Genomic DNA, 21,125 nt, shown 5'->3' with positions numbered 1-21,125 from the left:
CTCTGTCTTATTTATCTGTCTGTTCATCCCAATGAATACCTCTGCATCTAATTTAGAATAGAATAGAGCAGTGGTGATGTGTAGGGGGTGCATGCACCCCCTGAGAGCGCTGGTGCACCCCCTCAAAACAGTGTTCCTGGGCAGGGGGCAGGCGAGAGCATTGGTGCCTCCTCCTGAGAACACCAGCCGGGGAGTGTGCCAGGAGAAGCGGTCCCTTCACGGCCGATCCCACTGACCTGGAAGAGCCAGCAACATGCCTAGAAGTGCCAGTGGCACAGTGTTGCCAGTTGCAGGTCACCAGGATTGGCTGTGGGGAACCCCCCTCCCCGCTTTCGGGATTGGCTGTGGGGGACACCCCCAGGGCCTTACCCTCTTGTCACTGACTGTCCACTGGGGGAGTGGGGGGCAAGTGCCCCCCCGACTCAGGAGGCACCAGTCGCCCATGGAATAGAGAGAGAAAAAATAGAAAGGAGATAAGAATAAGGTTAGACAGAAGTGAAGGGCAGATCTTCTGCTTAAATGCACGTGCTATTTTGACTGTTTAGTTTTGTTATTATCTCTCCACAGCCTCCACAGGCCCTAAGCCCTTGTTGCGCCAGCCATTGTGCAAGCATAAATAAGGGACAATCTCTTCTCCACAGTACCTTGTATCTTTGGTTAGTGGGAGCTCTTTCTTTGCTTAAAAAAACAGAGACCTAGTATAGCAAAACAGAATTCTAAGCTGAATCAATGCCATCTGTTCTTATGATTGTAAAAGTCTCATCATATTTGATTTTTGGATTCAGGTGAGTAGAGTCTCTCAACGTTTTAAAAAATGAGATACATTTCTCTCTCTCAACGCCAGGAAAAAACCTTGAAAATTTGATGCAAGCATACTATAACGACTCAGAAAAACAGAAGTCAAATGAAAGGAACCAAGATTTTTCTAAAGTTTAAATATACGTTTTTTTTAAAAGCCAGATTCATGGTTTTGAGGACTGACTCAGGTTCTTTGATCACTTGGGGGTGGCAGTACTGTTGAAATGATCCTGTCTGCATTGCAGGGGGACCCATAAACTCCCAAAGTCCTGCCTTTGTATATGAAATCTGACCCATGTGCACAGAAGAGAGGCCCCTCTGGAGGAAGTCACTTCTTGGTTGTCCCAAACCCCCAGCAGGAGCATGGAGGCAATGTCTGCAACAGAGTTGTGGAACTGGTCTAGAGTCACAAGGTAAACAGGTGTTGTTCCCAAGTGGGAAATCACTGGTCTTACTGGTTTCATCCTAAAAGCTCAGAAGCCAGTAAATAACAAGAATCATAAATCCACTTATTAAAAAAACGCAAACTATTCCTTCAGGGCTAGGGACAGACATTACACATAAACTGGCTTAAGTGATCAGAAACTGGTTTAAACCTGTAACAGAGCAGACACTCAGTGCACATAAACAACTTTCAAAATGTCTGAAACTGGTTTGAGATGAACCTGGTTGAATGTAGTATCAGACTTAACTGATTTGGCTCAAACTGGTTTAGGCAATGTCTGTCCCAGACCTAAATCTCATGGTTTTAACGTGAATCTTAATGGCCAAACCACTCAGTGGGAATCTTGGCTTTCTTTTAGATTCATAGGTATTAGGGTTGAAAGGGACCTCAGTAGGTCATCAAAACTGACTTGCTCAGGAAAGAGCGCTGGGGCAGATGACCCCAGCTAGGTGCTTGTCCAGTCTCCTCTTGTAGATCCCCAAGGTAGGGGACAGCACCACCTCCCTTGGAAGCCCAGATTCTGGCAACCCTTACTGTGAAGTTCTTCCTAATGTCCAACCTAAATCTGCTGTCCATCAATTTGTGGCAATTGTTCCTAGTTACTCCATGAGGTGCCATAATAAATAGAGCATCTCCTATTCCCTGCTGCCCTCCCCTGATGAATTTATAGGCAGCCACAAGATCCCCTCTCAGCTTTCTCTTGTGAAGGCTGAAGAGACCTAGGTCCCTCAATCTCTCCTTGTAGGGCTCTGCTTGCAGGCCTCTGACCATACGAGTGGCCTCCTCTGAACCCTATCAGGATTCTCTGCATCCCTCTCGAAGTGCAGCGCCCAAAACTGGACTCCAACTGCAGCCTGACCAGTGCTGCGTAGAGGGGAAGCATCACCTCTGTGGACCTGTTCGTCATGCATCTGCTAATGCATGATAAAGTGTGGTTAGCCCTGTTGTCACGCTGATGACTCATGTTCATCTTGGAGTCATCTATGACTCCAAGATCCCGTTCCGCTGCTGTGCTGTTCAGCAGGCTGTCCCCCAGCCTGTAAGCGTGTTGGCAGTTCTTTTTGCCCAGGTGCAGCACTTTGTACTTGTCTTTGTTGAACTGCATCCTATTTCATTCTGCCCATTTTTCCAACCTGCCCGGATCCATTCCCTCCCCTCTGCTGTGTTAATTTTGCCCCATAATTTGGAATCAGCTGCGAACTTGGAAAGGGTGCTATCCGTGCCGTCGTCCAAGTCACTGATGAAGACACTGAATAGCACTGGTCCGAGGACCGAGCCTTGTGGGACTCCACTGCCCACATCTTTCCAGGTTGATATTGACCTGTCCACCGCCACCCTATGGATGCGACCCCAAGACAATTTGCCACCCACCTGTCCGCGTACTCATGTACTTCACAGCCTGTCCAGTTATTTATGAGAACAGAATGAGATATCCCATCAAAGGCCTTCTTAAAGTCTAGGTCGAGGACATCTATTTTGAAAATTGGGACCAATTTCCAGCGCGTGCGATTGCAGCGGGGAGCCTGAAAACCTGCCACGAGCGCACCCTGAATGCTCAGGCGCGGGAAGGCAATAAACGAGCCCGAAATGTACTGCTTTGGTAAAGAAATTGTTGATGCTTCAAGTCTAGCTCGAGGATTTTGCAAGGAAGGCCCGACTCGTGACAGAAGCTGGCAGCTGCGGAAGCTGCCCCCGCTCACGTCTTGGCCCAGGCGGGGCCGGCGGAGGCCGGGGCTGGCCCCGCCCCCATGGGGACCCCGCGCGCTGGGCGCTCGGCGGCCACGTGACGGGGGCCCCGCCCCCGAGGCGCGGTCACGTGGGCGGCGCGGCGCGGCGCGGCCCGGCCCGGCGCGGCGCGAGGCGAGGCGGGGGGCGCGGGTCGGTCTATGGGGAGGGCGGCGGCGCCGCGCAGCACCCGCGGGCTCCTCGGCGTCCGGCTGCGGGCGGCGGCCATGAGCGGAGGCGGCCACGAGTCGGGCCCGGGCGGCAGAGGCGGCGGCGCGGCGGGGCCGGGGCCGGGATCGGACACGTACCGGGGCTGGCTCTTCAAGTGGACCAACTACCTGAAGGGCTACCAGCGCCGCTGGTTCGTGCTCAGCAACGGGCTGCTCAGCTACTACAGGTACCGCCGGCCGGGGCGGGGCGGGGCGGGGCGGGGCGGCAGCACGTGCGGCCCGGCGGGTGTCCTCGGGCCGGGCCGGGCCAAGCCGCTGTCCCGCGCCAGCCCGGGGGAGTCCCCGCTTGCCTTCCCTGCATGCGGGGGCGCGTTGGCCCGTTTGATTTCCCAGGGAAGCTAAGGAGGCTGCTTCTTCCCCGGAATATTTTTCTCTTCTTTCCCCCTCGCCAGTCCCGCTCGCGGGGGTGTGGACAGCACCTCCAGCCTGGCCCTAACTGAAGCCAGGGGCTGCCCAAAGCCTTGTGAAACGCCATGCGTGGCAACAGCAGGGCGCTGTGGGTGTCTGGACAGGCTCGGCTGGGTGCGCTTGGTGTTGCCATTCCTGGGCTGGTCAGTTTTTGTCTGGGGCAGGAGCGCTCTGCTTTACAAGGCAGTCGCAGTCTCTTGCTGTCCTTTTGCTGTGTTGAGTTTCGCATAGAAGAGCTCCACAAGGTTCCCCCGGGTCTGCCTTCCTGCTCTAGCAGAGTCTTGTCCTTCCTGGCTGTGCGTATTGTCCTCCTCCAGCACGTCTGCTAACTGGCTTGCCGCAGCGTGGAGGCTCAGCGCTCCGTGACCCTAGCACCCACGTTGTGCTGCCTCAGGTTTTGCTCTGTGCCGTGCTTATCCAAGGGCTCTGTGCCGCGAGAGGAAGCAACAAGGGGCTCGGTGGAGAACAGTCTTCTCTGGGGCCTCCTGCAGACCAGGTAGCACCATTTCTGGGTCAGACAGGAGCAAAGGCCTGTGGGAGTGGGTAGCTCTGAGGAGCGGTGTGGCTCCGAGCGGTCTGCTTGCTTGAAGTTCTGTACCAAGCTAGACCTGTCACTCTGTAGGCGAGCCACTCCTCTGAAGGTGCTCATGATAGTAGAAAAGCAGCTGAAAATTGCCATCTGGGGCTGGTAACTGCCAATAGCTTTCCATCTGTTGCAAATCTCAGTGTGTGGGCTGTTTGAAATCCGCATAAGCTGTCTGGGAGGTATGCTGTGCCATCTAGGAGGTACTGGTGTCATGCTTTTCTGCACCCCAGTGTCAAAAGCCAGATTTTCCCAGATCTCCTTTCTGAACTGCTTGGGGGCCATCAGTGCTACTAGGAGTATGAATGCTTTGGCTTAGTACATCAGACACCAGGACTGCTTCTCCCTTTTGCTACAGTGTTGTGCGCCATTGAGGACAGCTCCACCCACATGGTCAGCATGTGCCTGGGTAAGGTCTGCTGTGCCCTGGGCTTCACAAGGTCTAGACTGGTGCCTGGACAGTGGGGAATGTTTGCCTGTGGTGCTCACAGCCCAAAGCCTGGGGCTAATGAGATCTGCCGTCAGATACTTGAGTGTCAGGGAGGAGTTTTTCAGTTACTGGCTGAGCAGGTGGCTGTGGAGTGTGTGATTGGGCACCTCAGGGTATGGCGAAGGGTTCAGGAGTTGCATCTGAATGCTGGTGAGCAGTGCCTGCATCCTGGATGACGTTTTGGCTTGCCTTCTGGACCCCCTGCAAAATTGGGGTGAGATGTACTTGGAGGTCTGGGCAGTGGAGGCCCAGACATTTACCATCTGGTCCCAGAGACCAAGCCTCTTGAGTGTTGTAGCCTTCAGGGCTTTCTTGTTACCTGGCCATTGCCCCCTGGTTGAGAATCACTGTCCTAGCTTTTTGGGAATGATATTTTGCTGGAGTTCCCTCCCCCATCCCCTTTCCCTCACCAGGCTGGAGTAGGGGCTCTGGTGCTTCCTGATGTCAAAAGCCAGGATGGGTGTTTGGTAGGGTTGGCTGAAAGAGTGGGGGTGGAAAGCTTGTTACTCTGTCTGAACTCAGGACTTCTCATCAGGCTGAGGTGGTAGGAGGAAGGTCTTGGCATTGGAGGGTAGAGCTTGGGATGGGAAGACAAGACTGGGGGAGTAGTGTGGGGCACAGTGGTTTGTCCCTGAGGTGGGAGATGGTTAGTGAGCTGTGATGGGAAACCTGAATTGGGATGCAGGGGCCAGTTGTGAGCAGAGCTGGGCTTCTGATCTTTACCTCTAAGACTTAGGCCTGAAAATGAGGAGTAAAATGAAGTATGGCTCATGTGTGCTCCATCTGTCAGTTACACAGCAGCATCTCATGAACAGATTTCTCTCTCTGTACAGCAGTTGTGCCCCAGCGTGGCCATGGTCTGCCTTGATGGTGGTGTATCTGTTCTGTCATGCTTAGAAGACAGTGGCAAGGTTGGCCTGGGAAACAGACCTGCTGAATAGGTCAGCATGCCTGTTCTGGTGATACTCTGTGCGAGTGCCACTCCTGCAGCTGCTGCTCTGAGGCTACAAGGCCTGCAAGCATTTCATTCTTGCCTTCCCCCCAAGCCCCAGGAGAGAGGAGGTTTGTCTTTCAGTATCAAAGAGAAAGGCTGCACCTCTTTGGAAGTTCAGGTACCTCTTACTGGTGGACTGGATTCTAGTCTGGCATTTTGCTGAGTCCTTCCTGGAGTGAAATGCTCATTAATGCTCTAGGGCTCCCTGTGCCCCCAGGGATGCTTTGCTGGTTTTGGACAGCTGCCTCTTGAAGTACTGGGGCATGTACCCTTTATACAGTCTCTCTTTACAGAAACCTATACTTTTTGCTGTGCTAATGAAAACTTCTGCTTTGGAAATGCTTGAGCCAGAATCTGTGATATCATGTCCCCCATCCATACCTTCGTAAAGCTCCTGGAGACCACCACTCCCCACTTGTGTGTGCTCCTGTTTGAGCGATACCCTACAAAACTTTACCCAATACTTCTGAAAGTAAAATATTGAGAACTTTGTGACTGAAGGAACAGACTGCTAGCTCTTGCCATGAGTTTTAAAACCTTTGGTGCACATTTGGTCATCACTGCAACCTTCATTTTAAATGGACTACAGCTGTCAAGGGAATTGGTCAGGTGGAGGGAGCATTCTGTGCTTGTACTGCTTACATTTCTGGAAGGGATCCTGCTCCAGGGAAACGACTGATAGCAGGGAGGAAGAGTTGGTCAGCAAACTTATTTATGGCCTCTCGAGTGAGCACTGACATGTGAATGTCTTTCATCTCCTTCAGAATAACTGCTCTGCTTGTACTTATCTGCACTAGTGGGTATACACATTTATTTGGCTAAAAGGCCCATGTATTTTCTTCATTCCTTAATTCCTTTTTATGGTGATGTCTGGAGATGTTTTTACAGGGTGGGGGAAGGCAGCTGCAGGTCAGGGACCTGAGCTGTTGCTCCCATAGGCTGTGCAGGGGATGGAGTAACTAGTGACAACTGGGTCAGTGATTTGTGTGTTTCTGCTGGTTCTGTTGCATGGCACTTAAGCAGAGTCTGAGCAGGTGGCGTTTGTTTCCACAGCTAGGAGTGCAGGGTAGAATCTGGGTTGGGGGGGACCCATAGGCAGGGATTGGAGGTTTGCCGAATAAATGGAAGAAAGTATCAGTTTAATATGAGTGTTATAGTGAAATAGCACCAATCAAAACAGTGTTAAGCAGGGATTGACAGTATTAGGAAATCCCTCTTCCTGTTCAGAAGGACTCAGCAGGAGATGCGTGAGCCCTTGAGAGGACAGTTCAGATATCATCATTAATTTCAGAAAAGACCAGGCAACTATCCTGACAGCATCCCACCCATCTGTCCTACTATCATCACAACCAGCCACCCTGTCATGAACCCAGCGCTCAGCCTGCTGTCATCTCCCCTGACCAGTCAACCTCATCTTCTCAGTACCCAAAGCCCAGCTGCCTGGGGGCAATGTCAAGGCCCATATTGGAGGAAACCAAGCCTGCTGACAGGTACTGAGTGACCCATGTTATGAAGCACCACCTCGGACCCCTTCGAAACAACACAGAGGTACCTTCACTGAGTGAGGCCCACAGCATTTGCTGAACCCCAGCCCACCCCCACCTCCTATGTCAACTCTCAAATTCCTGGCAGGCAGTAGGTGCTTGCCCTATCACCAAGACCACCTCCACCCCATACACCTTCCCTGATTTGCATTTTGTTTCCTCACCCCCAGCAGCTGTTGACAAACAGAAATACCCCATCGTACTCTGGGGTGAGTTTGATACCCTTGATCTTGAAGATCAATTGTGTGCCTTTGTCCTTTTTAAAGGTTGGTGCTAAGTCATGTTGGGTGGACTGCGCTGTGACCCCAGGACAGCAAGGTTGGGAATTATAGAGAGGCCATATCAGTGCTGCAGGAGTCATGAAGCACTCGTGTTTTGTTTAGGGTTATTTTTTTTATTTAAAGCATTCTTTCTTTTTTTCCTGTTTGTTTCCACTCTAAATATTCTTAATTCTACCCAGATCTTGACCGTTGAATGTAGTGGCAATGAGTGAATGCACTTAATATTGTTCTTTATAGACAGAAATGCCACTTCCATTTTCTAACCAAAAGCTGGTCTGACATCTTTCCAAACTGTGCAGAATGGTTTAATAAAAGATATTGCCAAAAAAGCCTCTAGTTGCTTGAATATTTCCTGGACCATCATGGCTACAACAGCACTTCACGCTTAGTACTCTTTGCTTTAGGTCAGGGCTGTCAAACTCATCCAGCTCATAGGGACAGCAGGTGAGAGTCACTGAGCCAGTCTACAGGTTGGATTGGGCCATGCTGGAGCCAGTGTGCAGGGCCAGTCTGGTGGGGCTGTGTGTGCAGTATATGCCCTGTTCTGGCCCTCTGTGTGGCATGCAGTGCACACATCTGATTCAGCCCTGTGTGCTTTGTGCTGCCCCCACTTTGGGGCTTCCTCTGTACATGGTGTATAGGCATGGGGTGACCTGGTAGACCTGGGGCTGGTTCACATTGGGCTCAGGCTGCCCATAAGTGCTAGAGCCAGCACTTGCGGCCGGTCAGTTAAGGCACCCCATGTAGTATGTGCTCTGTGCCAGCCCTTTCTGCTTTGTGGAGAGTAAGCCTTGAAGTGATGCTGGGGTGTGCTAAATGTGGCGTGCACTTGACATGCACTGACCTGCTAGACTTGCCTTGTGTGCTGGCTTTGCTGCGGCCTGATCCATACTGAGTATAGGGCTTGTCTAGCATGGGCGCTGCATGTAGCATGCACATCAGACTGACCACCTGTGCCAGATGCAGTACCTGTGGTGCTGGGTCCAGCCTGTGCACCAGACTGGCTCTGAACTACATATGGGGTCAGTCCAAGACCCATGGGATGGATCTGGCCCACAGCCCATATGTTTGACACCCCTGCTTTAGACCTTTTATTGTGCCTCATGATCTCTTAAGAGTTTTGCTTATTGTACTGCAATACAAAAATAGGTAAAATGGTCATCTTGTACTTTTAGGTTGTCTTTGTACTTGTGTCAGTCATAGATTCAAAGGTTAGATGATCAGTAATAATTTAGTAATTGGAGAGTTGGAATATTTTAAACTGTAGGAAAAAGTATCATATTGGAACTTTGTTTAGGAAAGCCCATAATACTAGTAAAGAAATGTCCTTCTTTTAGGAAGGAGAAAGTTGGTATAACATCTGGTGCTTTAACAATCTTTCTTTGTAATCTGATGTTTTCGATTATTTTGAATGCAGAGTATTTCCTTGGTGCCTATTGTTATCTGTGAGTGATAGATATTAAAAGAAACCAAAGGTTATTATTTTAAGAGGTTTTTAAAAAAATAAGTTCTGTGCATTATGGGTCTCTTCAAATAAACATGATAAGCATACTGATGACATGAATGTTGTAGAGAAGGGGGTGGAGTATGTGCCTCAGGGGAGGCAAAGGTGCAGAGAGGCACCTGAAGGGCTGCATCTAAGTAAATGAAACAGTTGAGGAGGTCCTGTTAACTTGGGGGCTGAAGTGGGTTCAGGTAAGCCTTTGGGCACCTGAGGCCACAGGTGGGCCTAAGGCCAGTTGGAGGGTGGCTGAGGAGAACCCATGGAGAAATAAGGGGGTGAGTCAGCAGCCCTGTACGGAGACCAGCTGGGGGGAATTACCTGGCTCTAAGACAGGGCAGATTCTGCGCAGTATTTTGTGAATTGCCCAATGCTCACTTGGATGAGGGTAGTAGGAGATGCCCAAAAGGCTATGCACTTGCTGGCTGGGGAGTGAAGGGAATCAAGCCTGAGGACCCCCAGGTAAGGGCAGGGTGAGCGTAGCACCAGGGAAAAGGGAGGAGTGATACAAGTGGGGCCCAGCAAGGACGGTATGGAAGAGACTGTGTGAGAGACGGTGGGCTGTGAGGTGCCTCAGTGAGAGAGATGCAGTATGTGTGGCTTGTAATAGGGCAGGTTGTGAGAGGCCTAATACTGCAGTAAATTTGGCCTGGCCTCAGGCTGGAGCTTTACACAGTTGTTGGAAACATCTGCAAGGCATAGGACATGTAAGGAGAGATCGGAGCATGTATTAAAGACCCTAGATACCAGGGCCCAGAATGGGCAGCTGCCTGCTTAATTTAAGACAGTAATTTTTTAACAGCAAGCAAGGCGTGGCAGGAAACATAGATGGGCGGTGTGCTCAGAGGCGGTGGGAGACGAGCATTGTGGCTGGTTGGGGAGCTCCCACTTTGCCACAGTATCCACTTTTTGTTGTTGATGTTGCTCAGTTTAAACATGCATAAATACTGAATCGGCTATTTCATAGACGACCAAGTTTAATGGACTCTGGATGCATCTCCACGTTCATTAACGCATTCTAAATGATGCTCATTAAATCTAATACCTCTGGATGGCTGTACATGAGTAGAGGCTGCTGCGACGAGCAAATTTGATTAATCGAGTCTGCTAGAGCGTGGTAATTGCTGTGCTCCAGCAGCCTCCTGCGTCTTGCGTAGTAGCATCCCCTTGCCTCAAAATGGCAGTGGGGGCGCTTGAACTAAAGCTTGTTTGTGTCTTAGTTCAAGCGCCCAACCACCATTCTGAAGCATGGGGATGCTACTACACAAGATGCTGCAGTGCTTTAATTAGAGCGGCTCTTGGAAGTGCTCTGATTTAAAGTGATTGCTTCCCCCTCTCCCCCCCCCAAGCAATTCTCCAGAGCACATGTAAAAGTGCCTTCCATTGTGAGGTACTGGAAAATGCACATTAGCTAAAGAGCATTTTTTTTGGTAACACATTAATGTGCATTAAAATAGGCAAATGCATGTTTTAATGAACGTGTAAATGCACTCTCAGAGCTGTGAAGGCAAAAGTATAGTTTAGAACAGTGATTTGCAATCTGTGGTATGCATACCACCAGTGATATGCAGACAACCTGTAACTGGTATGTGTCAGCAGCAGGTGGGGGTGCTCAGGGCACTTGCACCCAAAACAGGTGTCCAATGGGACCCAGCTCTGGCTACCGCTGCACATTGTAGTAAGTGGTGCAGCCTCTCCACAGACATGTTCAGCTTTTGCACTTGCTGGGCATGGGAGGGAAGCACTGCACACTGGAGCTGGCTGCCTTCCCCTCAGGGGCTGCGTTGTAGGAGAGGGAAGCCCCAGGCACACAGCTGGGTCCAATACGTGGAACTTCCCTCCCATGTCTGGTAAGTATGGGGACCGCCAGGGATACAGACTGCCAGTGGGGCATGCATCCCTTGCAGAGCCGTGTTCTGCTGGGTGTCCTGAGCGCCCTGCTTGCTGCTGCACCATGGGGGGAGCACGTGGGGGTCCCAACCCTCCCTCACCCCACACCCTGTCCCCACAACTTGCCACATACACATAACCCCCAACATACCCTATGCCCCTCCACCCCACCTGGTGGTACTTAAGGTTGAACTGAAAAATTTGCTGGTGGGACTTAAGGTTGTATTGTTTTAAATTGGTGGTGCACCATCTGTCAGAGTTTGGGAACTGCTGGTTTAGAACATACAGAGTTCAATGCAAAAGAACAGACTAAAATGAAAAGGGGGCTGGAATGACAGAACTCAACCAGTCGCAACTGTAGTTATGACTAGTAACTGCTGCAGTTAACTGACATGAAAATCTTGGGTAATAGGCACTCTCTTTTTATACCACTGCTGGGCAGTGAGTAGGAAAAGATAAACTTTAAATAACTAAATGAAGGCAGACTCTTATACATCATGTACTATTCTTCTGTTATCAAAAGCCTGCTGGTTTTTACCCTTCTGTGTTTTGTGTTTGAACCACATCTTCCAAGTGACTTGGAGGCCTTGAGATTCCATGGTCATTGTGCCTCTGTGCCCTTCACACTCTGGTGGTCTGGGATTCATGGTGGGTATTCCTTCTTGCATGTTATCACTAGTAAAGGCTCTGCAAGCCAGATTATTGTCACAGCTGTGTGGTCTTGTTGCTTTCAGGGATTTGCCTGATGGAAATATCTTTTTCACTGGTCTGTGAGTGCACAGAAGCTCCATCCTGCACCCCATGAGGAGTACAGACAGTCCCACTATGTACAGTAAAATCCCTGTTATCTGGCAGTCTGCTATCCAGAACACTCTGCTAATTGAAATCAACATGTATTGATGTTTACCAATAAAAATTCCAAGCCTATTCATATAGGATTGTACGTTAACAATAAAGCATAGAGAAAGAAACTGTTGCCTATATACAGGTGGATGATGAGAAGGCTGTACATTAGGGCCGTACGAAACAGCACTGTTCTGTTTTGACTTGTGTTGAAACTGCTGTTCTATTTTGTTTTATTGAAACAGTTTCGGTGTTTTGACGCTTTTTCAATGTTTTGCCCGTAGGCTGTAATGGGGAAGCTTGAAACAGCCTATAACTTTGTCATTTCTGGCCTGATTTGGATGCAACGTGCAGGAATGGTAGCCCCTTCTAAGGGCATGAAGCTTGTGAAGTTTCAAGGAGATAGGTGCAGAGGTTTCAGGGAAACTGCACCTCAAAGTCTTGAAAGCAAAAAACTCATGTCACATGCATGTGTTAAGCCACAGCAGGGTTGAAACTGCAGGCATGCCAGCCCCTGCTGAGGCCACGAAGCCTGCTAAGTTTTAAGGAGGTAAGTGCAAGGGGTTTGGGGGAAACTGTACCTCAAGCTCCAGACAAGGAAAACTCATGACGTGGGTGACTCTGTGTGTTAAGGTGCAGCAGGACAAAAGCTGCAGGCGCACTAGCCCCTGCTGAGGCTATGAAGTCTGCCAGCTTTCAAGGACTTGGGTGTAGGGGCTTCTGGGTCCCGGGGCCCTGGACCTCTGGCTGCTGACAGGCCAAACTCATGACATGGGTGCTTGTTGGGATTGTGTCCGTCTTGGGGTACAGCAGGGTGAAAATTGCAGGCCTGCTAGGCCCTGCTGTGGCTATGAAGCCTGCCAGCTGTCGAGGAGATAGGTGCAGGGGGAGTCTGGGTTCTAGGGCCCTGTGCCTCTAGCTGCTGACAAGCAAAACTTGTGATGTGTGTGTGAAGGTGTGCCCTCACTCAACTGACACCAAGGCAGAAAGCAGGGCAGTGCGAACAATGCTGCCTTTTATGCAGTTTTTCCATCCTTTCCCTAGAGCACTGGGATTGGAAGGGACCTCAGGGAAGGATGACAGTCACTGGCCAGCTACATAGTCAATAATGAGCACTTCTTTCCCCACCCTTCCCGCCTCTTTCCCCCTCCCTCTTCTTTCTTTAGTTTCTGTTTCCCTGCAGGCAAGACCAGCTTGAGCTTCAAAAACGTGAAATATTTCGAAAATTTTGAAATGGTTTGACTTCCCTCATTTTGTTTTGAGGCTGTTTCAAAGCTCTCCATTTCATTTCGATTTTGCTGTTTTGAGCTTGAAATGAATTAAAACAGTGTCGAAACAAAACTGCCAGCAAAATTTTGGACAGCCCTATTGTACATCTCTCAATATTGTTACAGTTTCATGATATACTGTAGTGTATAATCCAGTTTGCTGCTTCTAGCTGCTGACTGTGCAGGGCTAATATAAGGAGACAGCAGTAAAAGTTTATTTTAGTCTCTCAACCAATGCCCATCTTCTGTTCTAAAAATGGTTCTTCACATGCAAGTGCCTTTCGGTGTGTATGCAGCCACTTTCAGATAAGGACTTCTCTTTAACTTTGAATTTCTTGATGCACATTTTTTTAAATTAAATATGGTATCTTGATAGTGGTTTCATACAACTTTTTGTTCAAGCTCATATAACGTTTCCTTTAAGTCAGGGGTTGGCAAGCATTTGCCACTGTGGGTCACTGTTTACAGCCCAGCCCCTGATGCTGGCCATATCACCACACCTTCTTGGCAATCGGCAGATGCTGCAAAGGGAATAGATGGAAAAAGGTGGGTGGTAGGACTCTGGGGGTGCTGCCTATGTTACAGCAGAGAGAGTAAGCTGAATGCAGCAGGCAGTAGGTCCCTGGGGTAGCCTCCTGTGCTTCTCTGGCTGGAGTTTGTTGCTAATACCCTGAGCTGCCACAGGCTGGATCCAGTTCCTGAGCTGTAGGGTTGCTGACCCCTGCTTGTAGGCATTTTGGGAAATATTGTCTTTGTACTGTAAAAAAGTACATCTCAGTGTGGCAGTAATTATTTCTTGGCCTGTTCTCCTGCAGCCAGATGGAACTTTCATAAAACAAAACTTGGCAGAATAGGTGAATAGCTTCCCGAATTAGAAATGTTCATTGGAGGGAACTGCCCGGCTTTGTAGAGGAAAATGAGGCAATTAAGTGACTTAACTAAAGTTACAAAGTCAGCTGGGAAGAAGTCCTAGACCAGTGGTCTCCAAACTTTTGAGGTCAGAGATCACTTTTGGAATTTGAAAGGAACCAAAGATCTACCTGCCTCCTTCTCCCAAGCAGGTAAGTCTGTGGGGAGAGGAGTGGGAGGGGAAAGGGCTGGGCCGGGAGCGGGTAGGGAATGGGGCAGGGGCAGGCCTTTCACAGTGGGCAGGGGATGGAGCCATGAGCGGCTTGTCTGTAGGGTATGGGGAGGGCTGCACGCAGTCTGGGAGGGCACGGGGGGTGAGTGCTCCCGGCTCTGCAGGCAGGACGCGGCGGGCTGGGCATGGGGCAACCGGCTCTTCCTGGCTCGGCTGTGGTGGTGTTGGGAGCAAGGCCATGGGGAGGGGCAGGGGGGGTGTCCATAGCCCCTCCAAGCATCGGTGCTACCTGCCCCAAGCACAAGCGTGGGCCAGGCGTATCGAAAAGCCCAGCGCAATGTTCCAGCCCATCAGCCCCCAGCTTGCAAGTCCCTGGTGGGGGGGCAGGCTGCACCAGGCTGTTTTTGGCAGGCCTGGCCTATGCTTGTGCTTGGGGCAGGAGGTGGGTGGCACTGGCTGTGGGAGCTTTGGTGGTGGAGGTGGGGGTGCTATGGCCCCCCCATGGCCTCATTCCCAGCGCTGCTGCTGTCTGGCTGGAAAGAGCAGCCCCATCATGCAGCTTGCCCCACTCTGTTGGCAGATCTGGGGGCATGCACCCCCCTGTGTCCTCCTGGTCTTTGTGCCACCCTCCTCATACCCCGTGAACAAGCCACTTGCGGCTCCATTCCCTGCCCTGCACCAGCTGTGCAGGGCCTGCCCCTGCTCCATTCTGTATCTCAGAACGGTGCACCACTGGCAGCTGCCATAGCTTTTTGCTGGGCAGCACTGATGCCTGTCCCCCCCCCCCATTTGTGCTTAGCAGAGGCAGCTGCTGCTGCAGGCTAGGCTTTGTCCTGAGCCCTGCTGCATATGTCCCCCAGGCCTCTGCCCCCTCCCTTCCCCACCAACTGAACTGCAGGGTTGGGGTAGGGCACATGTTCAGTCCCTTCCCCCCCAGCCCAAGATCAGCTTCAAGAGGCTCTGGGATCCACTGGTGGATCAAGATCACTGTCCTGAACATTCAGAGTAGTTCCTTCCTTTCCACTGCTTTTACTGACCATTGAGATTTGCAGGATAGCGCTTACGTTCCTTTTCTTAATGTTGGATACTTCCCCTGGGCCTACTTTGCAGCAATATCAGATCAGCATCTCTGAAATAAGCAGAGTTGAGAGTTCCTGTCTTATTGTTTGAGCAGTTCTTTTATGACGTGCTTGCTAAGGGTGAGGATCGGTAGGAATACATATTCATGCCTCGTTGTACTCTAGTATCCGAGTGTTTTAAGTGGTAACTTTAAAATCTGGAAATACTGCTTTAGGGAAGTAGCTGAGTATATTCAACTAAAGTGCTTCTTAAGTCTGTAGCTAGTTATGAATCTTTAAGGGAAAAGGGGAATTTGCACTCAGTAAACTTCATGCTCTTCCACTTCCTTGGGAATTTACAGTGGGTAATTTACATGGAGAAAGAGTCTGTTGCAAGGATCTCAGTACTTTGAAACCTTATGACGACAACAGGAGATGGAAAAATGGGAGCAGCAGAGACGGCATGTTGCAGACCAAACCAAGAACCCAGAGCCACCCACCCTGAACGGAAATGTACCGTGGCAGAAAGCCACCTTGGTTTCTCCCCAAAATCTCTGCCCTGTGACAACGTGATTGGATGGGCCAGCACAGAGGATTCACACCTCAGCCTGTCTCTTTAGGTAACCTGAGCTGGCTGCATTCCTGAGGGAGGGGGGAAACCTGCTCCCTCTGCCTACGTGACTGGCATCAGCCACCTGGGTGAGGGGCATCTACCTGGGGAGGTGGAATCTGCCTGGTAACAGGTGATGTATTGCAAATTGGTTGGCTGACAGCCAACTGGGGCTGACTTCCACTGGACCTGGTGAATGAGGTCACAGGGGCTATATAGGTGTGGGGGGGAAGGAGGTGCTCTCTCTTCGGCCATGAGGTGAAGCAGCAGCCAAGCAGGGGAGACAGAGAAGCCGTACCATCTGGACCTAGCTCTCTCTCTTACCCCAAGACTCCAGAGGGGAAACTCAGCCAGCCTCTGAAAGATGCTTGTGAGTAAGCTACTCAGTCTGATTAGATATTTAGCTGGCAGTAACACAGATGCTTGATCAAAAGGCTACCTCAGCCACACTGTTTGCTCTTTAGGATTCCTAAGATATTGCTCAATCCTGTACCCTAGTTTCCCCCTACCCCTTGTAATCAATAAAGTTCTCCTTTTTGACTGGTGAGGGAGACTTATTGAGGGGTGGGTCTAAATTATGCCTAAGAGACCCCTTAGGTCTGTGGACTAAGGGAGACTTTACTTTTTGCCCCCTGACTTGGGGAAGTGCCCCAAGTGCCTGTACCGGGTCGAGTACCCGTCGGACTATTAGGCCTGTTTCCCCGAGGACACAGGGCCGAGACAGTCCCTTCTCAGGGTGGTGGTGGCTACGTTACCCCCAGACTAGCGAGTGTGCTCCGGGAGAGGGGTCGGCCGAGCATAAGGCGTCCCTAGGGAGGCATTCGGAGCCTGGAAGGTGGTCGGGCGCAGGGAGGTGGGCGGCCCAACGCAGGAGCGCCCCCTACTGACCCACCACATACCCAAGGCGCAGTGAAGTCTGTTGATCCTGGATAGGTGTCATTGGCCATCTTTGGACCCACAGATAAGACCATCATTGTCAATCGCAAAGGATTGCTGATGGTGATGAATTTATAGTAGGTTATAAGTACAGGAAGAAAATCCTTAATTGGGACCTGTCATAAATCAGGAGTGAGGGAAGCTGGATAAAGCTATTTTATTAATATATATGTATATAAATAGCTGATATTCTTAGATTGTTTTTTCCTTCTTCCTTCCTAATGGTCTCTACCTGCTATCTCTGATTTCAGTAAGTTTTTTTTGGGGTGTTTGAAATCCCAGAACAAAAAGTTGTGCATTGTAACCCTGAGTTTCTGGCATTGCTGTTCAGTGCTCTCAGCTATGAGCTATTTGTTTCAGATATGCTGAACTGTAGTGATATATTGCTAGACAATTGTAATTATGACACTTGACAAATTGTTTTTACTACTTGCAGCTGTACTTCAGTGAAAAACGCTTAATTTTTCCATCTTGTTTAAATAGCAGAACCATGTATTATGACAGAGACCAGCCTTTTTGACAGGTGTGCCATGAGGTAAGCCTTACAGCATTTCTGAGTGCCACTCTGATTCCCTTCCCCTGATCTGTCTACTGCTTTGCTTTCCATCCATGCGCTGTGTTCCATGTCTGATTTGTTGCTCTGCTTGCTTCTCCTTGCCCTATGCTCCATGCCTAATCTGTTGTTCTCCTTTATGCTCCCTGGTCTGTCAGTGTTCTCCGAACACTCTCTGATCTGGTGCATGTTGTGCACAAAGACTACTTGTGCTGCTTGTGGCATGTGTGCTATAGGTTGGCCACCCCTGTGTTATGAGTTAATAAAACCTTTGTAGATGATTAGCTCAGCTGCTTAACAAAAGGTGATGGTTGTTTTATATGGTTCTTAGTATGAGAACAATCAGATACCAAATAGGATGCTGAGCCCAGCACTTAGCTGCATTTGGGCTAGCTGAAGGCCATTCAGAATCCTAGTAAGCAATAGAAAAACCCACAGCACTCTTCAATAAGTTTCCCCCAAAATTTTCAGTACAATTTAGATTGTTCTGGACCATTGCATCTTCTTGATTTGATGATTTCCAGAACAGCCTGTCTGTTCCATTGCAAATATTGGATGATGTGTCAGTGTCCTTTGCTGATATTTCAGCATTTTATAGTGCCATTGAATTCTATGTGATTCAGGAGGATAGGCCTGTAGCAGCTTAACTTAATTAAATACACTTAATCGGCATTGTAATTAGGTTTATTCTCAGTCATCCAATTTTTTTTTTTTTTTTCCCACGTGGTGTCCTCATTTACCCCATCTGGAATTTTGCTGTTGACCTTTATTCATCATTTAACCATCTTTGAAGAAGGGTGTCTTATACGGTCTGCAAGCAGAAGCAAGATATTCAGCATGATCCCAAACAATTCCTGTGGGTCCTCCCAGTGCATGGGAAGCTGCATAGCTAAGGTGCTGAGTGCAAGCCGGAAGAGATGTGCCAGTCTTGCTCCCTGTGTGGAGTGAAGCTATAAAGTCCATTTTGTCGGGCGTTTTGTTTCAAAGCCTCATCAGTTTGCTCCTAACTCAGTTTTGAATTCGCAGGAAATCTAGTTCACTGGTGTTTTACACTTTGGCCATACAGTCTAAATGAGTGGTATAGGGCCAGTCTGTGGACCAGATTAGAACAAACATGTCAGGATTGGGCCACAGGGCCCCATGTTGCCTCCATTTAGTCCCATATGTCAGGATCAGGGCCCAGGGTCCCATGCTGCCTAGTTGCATGGGTTGTGATCAGGGCCCTGCACTGCCTCTGCCTTGTTTTGCATGCTGGAATCGGGCCCTGGGAGCTGCCTCTCTCTGGCCCTGGGGGTCTCGTTACACCTCTGTTCAGCCCTGTGTTCTGGGGTTGAGGCTCCAGAGTCTCATGCTGCTCCACCCGGTCCCATGTGCTGGGATTGTGGTTCTGGTATCCTGTGCTACCTCTGCCCAGCCCCACATACCAGGATTCCCTGTTGCCTCTGTCTGCCCTCATGTGCTGGGGTCAAGCTCTGTGCTGCCCCTCATGCCCAATAGCGTGCAGAGTAACAGCCTTCTTTTGTCCTACGTGAAAGGGAGGCCCAGCTCTCATTTGGAAAAAAGAAAAAAAAAAAAAAAGCTAAGCCTTTTGAGGACGTGTAGGACTTTCACTTGTATCCTAGTTACCATGGTCTTCATCTCTCTATCCTTGGTTACCTGCTACAATTGAGTGCGGTAGTGGGCTTCTCATAGTAGTGCTGCTTTTTTTTTTGCACTGATAAATGTTAGAGAGGCTTAAAACTTGTGTGATCTGTCAAGTTCTCTGTGTGAGGAACATTCCTTTGCTATTAGAGAACTTCGTGTTACCATTTTAGCAGAGTTAGGTGTGTTCCTCCAACCAGCTCTGGATTTTCCCATTGGTTTACTTTAGAATGGAACTGAGAAGAGATCTTGCTGTATTTGGTAGCCCCACAGTTCCTGGTTTCAAATGTGCTCCTTGTGCCTGTAGAACTCTCCTGTGCATGCTTTATATTTACAGTAACTTTACTGAGACTAAGATTAATAGGAAAGGTTGATTTTACTTTTAATATGAATGCAGTTCTCTGCATCTTTACTATATTCCTAAGTAATATGTAGAGGCGCACCAGTATATTGGTTCATATCGTATCGTGCTGATAAAAGCAAAATTGATATAATCGGCTACTTTTGGCTGATGTGGCCGATAATGTTGCCGATAGATGCTGTGTGCATGTGTGCAATCCAGCAGCTTGGAGAGCAGTGTCTGGCTGGTAGGTCTGTGGGGGAGGAGGATCATGGGGGAGCAGATCAAGGCGCCTGCAGTGAGGAAGGGAGTGGGGCTGGAGTAAGTGCTGTCCAGCTTTGGGTGGGGCCTGAGCAGAGTTTCAGTGGTCAGCAGAGTGTTCTGGATAGTTAATGCTGCATAACAGGGATTTTACTGTACATAGTTGTGCTCAAATTAGGATATGTGCAGGGACTGATTTTAAAGTATATTGAAGTCTTTCAGTTTTAGGAAACCCTTTAAAATTTGGTCCAGTTAGCAAGGTAGTTAAGTTATTGCCCTATAATGACTGGTACTCCCAGTCTAATATTTAATGAGCAGGAATTCACACCACATAGTTCTGCTGAGATGGAGTTTTCATTATATTACTGTTTCGTGACGTAGAACCCCGTGTTTTTAAAATGGAGTCTCCTGTCTATGTTGGTGAAGAGTAAGCGTTATTAGGGACATTCTTTCCTGAACAGTGGCTGTTACTTTGTTAATTTTAAAGCATACTACCTCCTGCCTTTTCCACTTGCGGGGGGGAAACTTTCACACCCAAAGGAAGTGAAGGAAGCCCAGTGATTTAAAATGGGAATTGCTGTTGTGTTTTTTTTGCATAGCGACACGTGCATGGAACACCCGTTTATGGGCTTTGAATCAAGGTTGGAGGCCTTCCTGTGCACTTAAAAGTACATGAGCCTCTCTACTCTGAAGCGTGTGCAGAAGAAAGTGCAGTTTTACTATGAGAAATAGGGGTAGAATTTGACCTATTAGATGTGTTTGGTGGTAATGTGTGAGCTAAAAAGAAGTATTCTTGGCGTCCTGGGAGGAGATTAACGTAGCTGATGGAGAAGGGATTCTTTACATGCAAATTGAGCACTTTTTACTCCCTCCTCCCCCACAAATCAATATTTTATAATGTGGTATGCTGCAATGTCACTTTGATTAATGACCCCAGCACATTTAAGCACTTAACTAAGGGACAGACATTTAAATTATTTCAGCTATGGTGGCTTACAAGCGATGTCAGTCTGTGATGTCATTCCTCTTCCATTTGAGAAATCTTGTTTAAGAGGACAGTGATACTGGATGGATGCAGGATATCTCCTGGGTAGCCAAAAGTTTCAACTAAGTAACATTATACAGTTTTAAATTTGAACTAGTTCACAAATATTTTGCATTTTTATGTAATAATGAGAGGGTTATATTCTCTGCCCTAAACCCAGTGTGTTACTTGGGGCACTACAGAATCATGCATGCCTAAATGTTGCTTCCTTCAAAATAGTTGTGTGTGTGTTTTTTTTTTTTTAATCGGTTTTGTATAGCTTATATTATGTACTACACCAGTGGTACTCAACATTCTGGTCCCACTGGCGACTGATGCTGCTACCACTCTCCTGCTGCCAAATTTCTGGGTCTGAGGGGAGCCCCATGGGCCATATTTGGCACATAGGCTGGAGGTTAAGTGCCACTATATTGGGGTAGGCAATTATTTTGGCTGGAGGGCCACTTAATGAGTTTTGTGAGCTGTCAGGGGCTGCAAGAGTAGCTCCGTCCCTTGACAGGTGTTCCGCCCCCTGGTCACCATCTTGGGACTGGAAATCTTGCCCTTAACCCCTGACCTTTGGCACTGGAAGTCCTTCCCTTTGTCCCCAGAAGGAGCACT

At 49.1% G+C, this 21,125-nt stretch overlaps 1 protein-coding gene across 2 annotated transcripts in view; it reads left to right on the top strand.

Moving 5' to 3' along the window:
• The first annotated feature begins 3,039 nt into the window (after positions 1 to 3,039).
• The window catches only part of OSBP2 (oxysterol binding protein 2), a 341,188-nt gene continuing 323,102 nt past the window's right edge, over positions 3,040 to 21,125 (top strand). Inside the window, exon 1 of one of the 2 annotated variants that reach the window (XM_090061927.1) lies at positions 3,040 to 3,365. In XM_090061927.1, the coding sequence (XP_089918053.1) occupies positions 3,130 to 3,365 (236 nt within the window). In that variant the 5' untranslated portion in view covers positions 3,040 to 3,129. The remainder of the gene's footprint in view (positions 3,366 to 21,125) is intronic. The other variant, XM_090061928.1, reaches the window with a different exon arrangement.

This window comes from Crocodylus siamensis, chromosome 9 (assembly GCF_052110815.1).
Source record: "Crocodylus siamensis isolate JL-2025a chromosome 9, ASM5211081v1, whole genome shotgun sequence".
In the NCBI taxonomy this organism is placed as follows: Eukaryota; Metazoa; Chordata; order Crocodylia; family Crocodylidae; genus Crocodylus; species Crocodylus siamensis.
The sequence above is the reverse complement of the archived record's forward strand: the minus strand, read 5'-3'. Positions and strand labels throughout refer to the sequence as shown.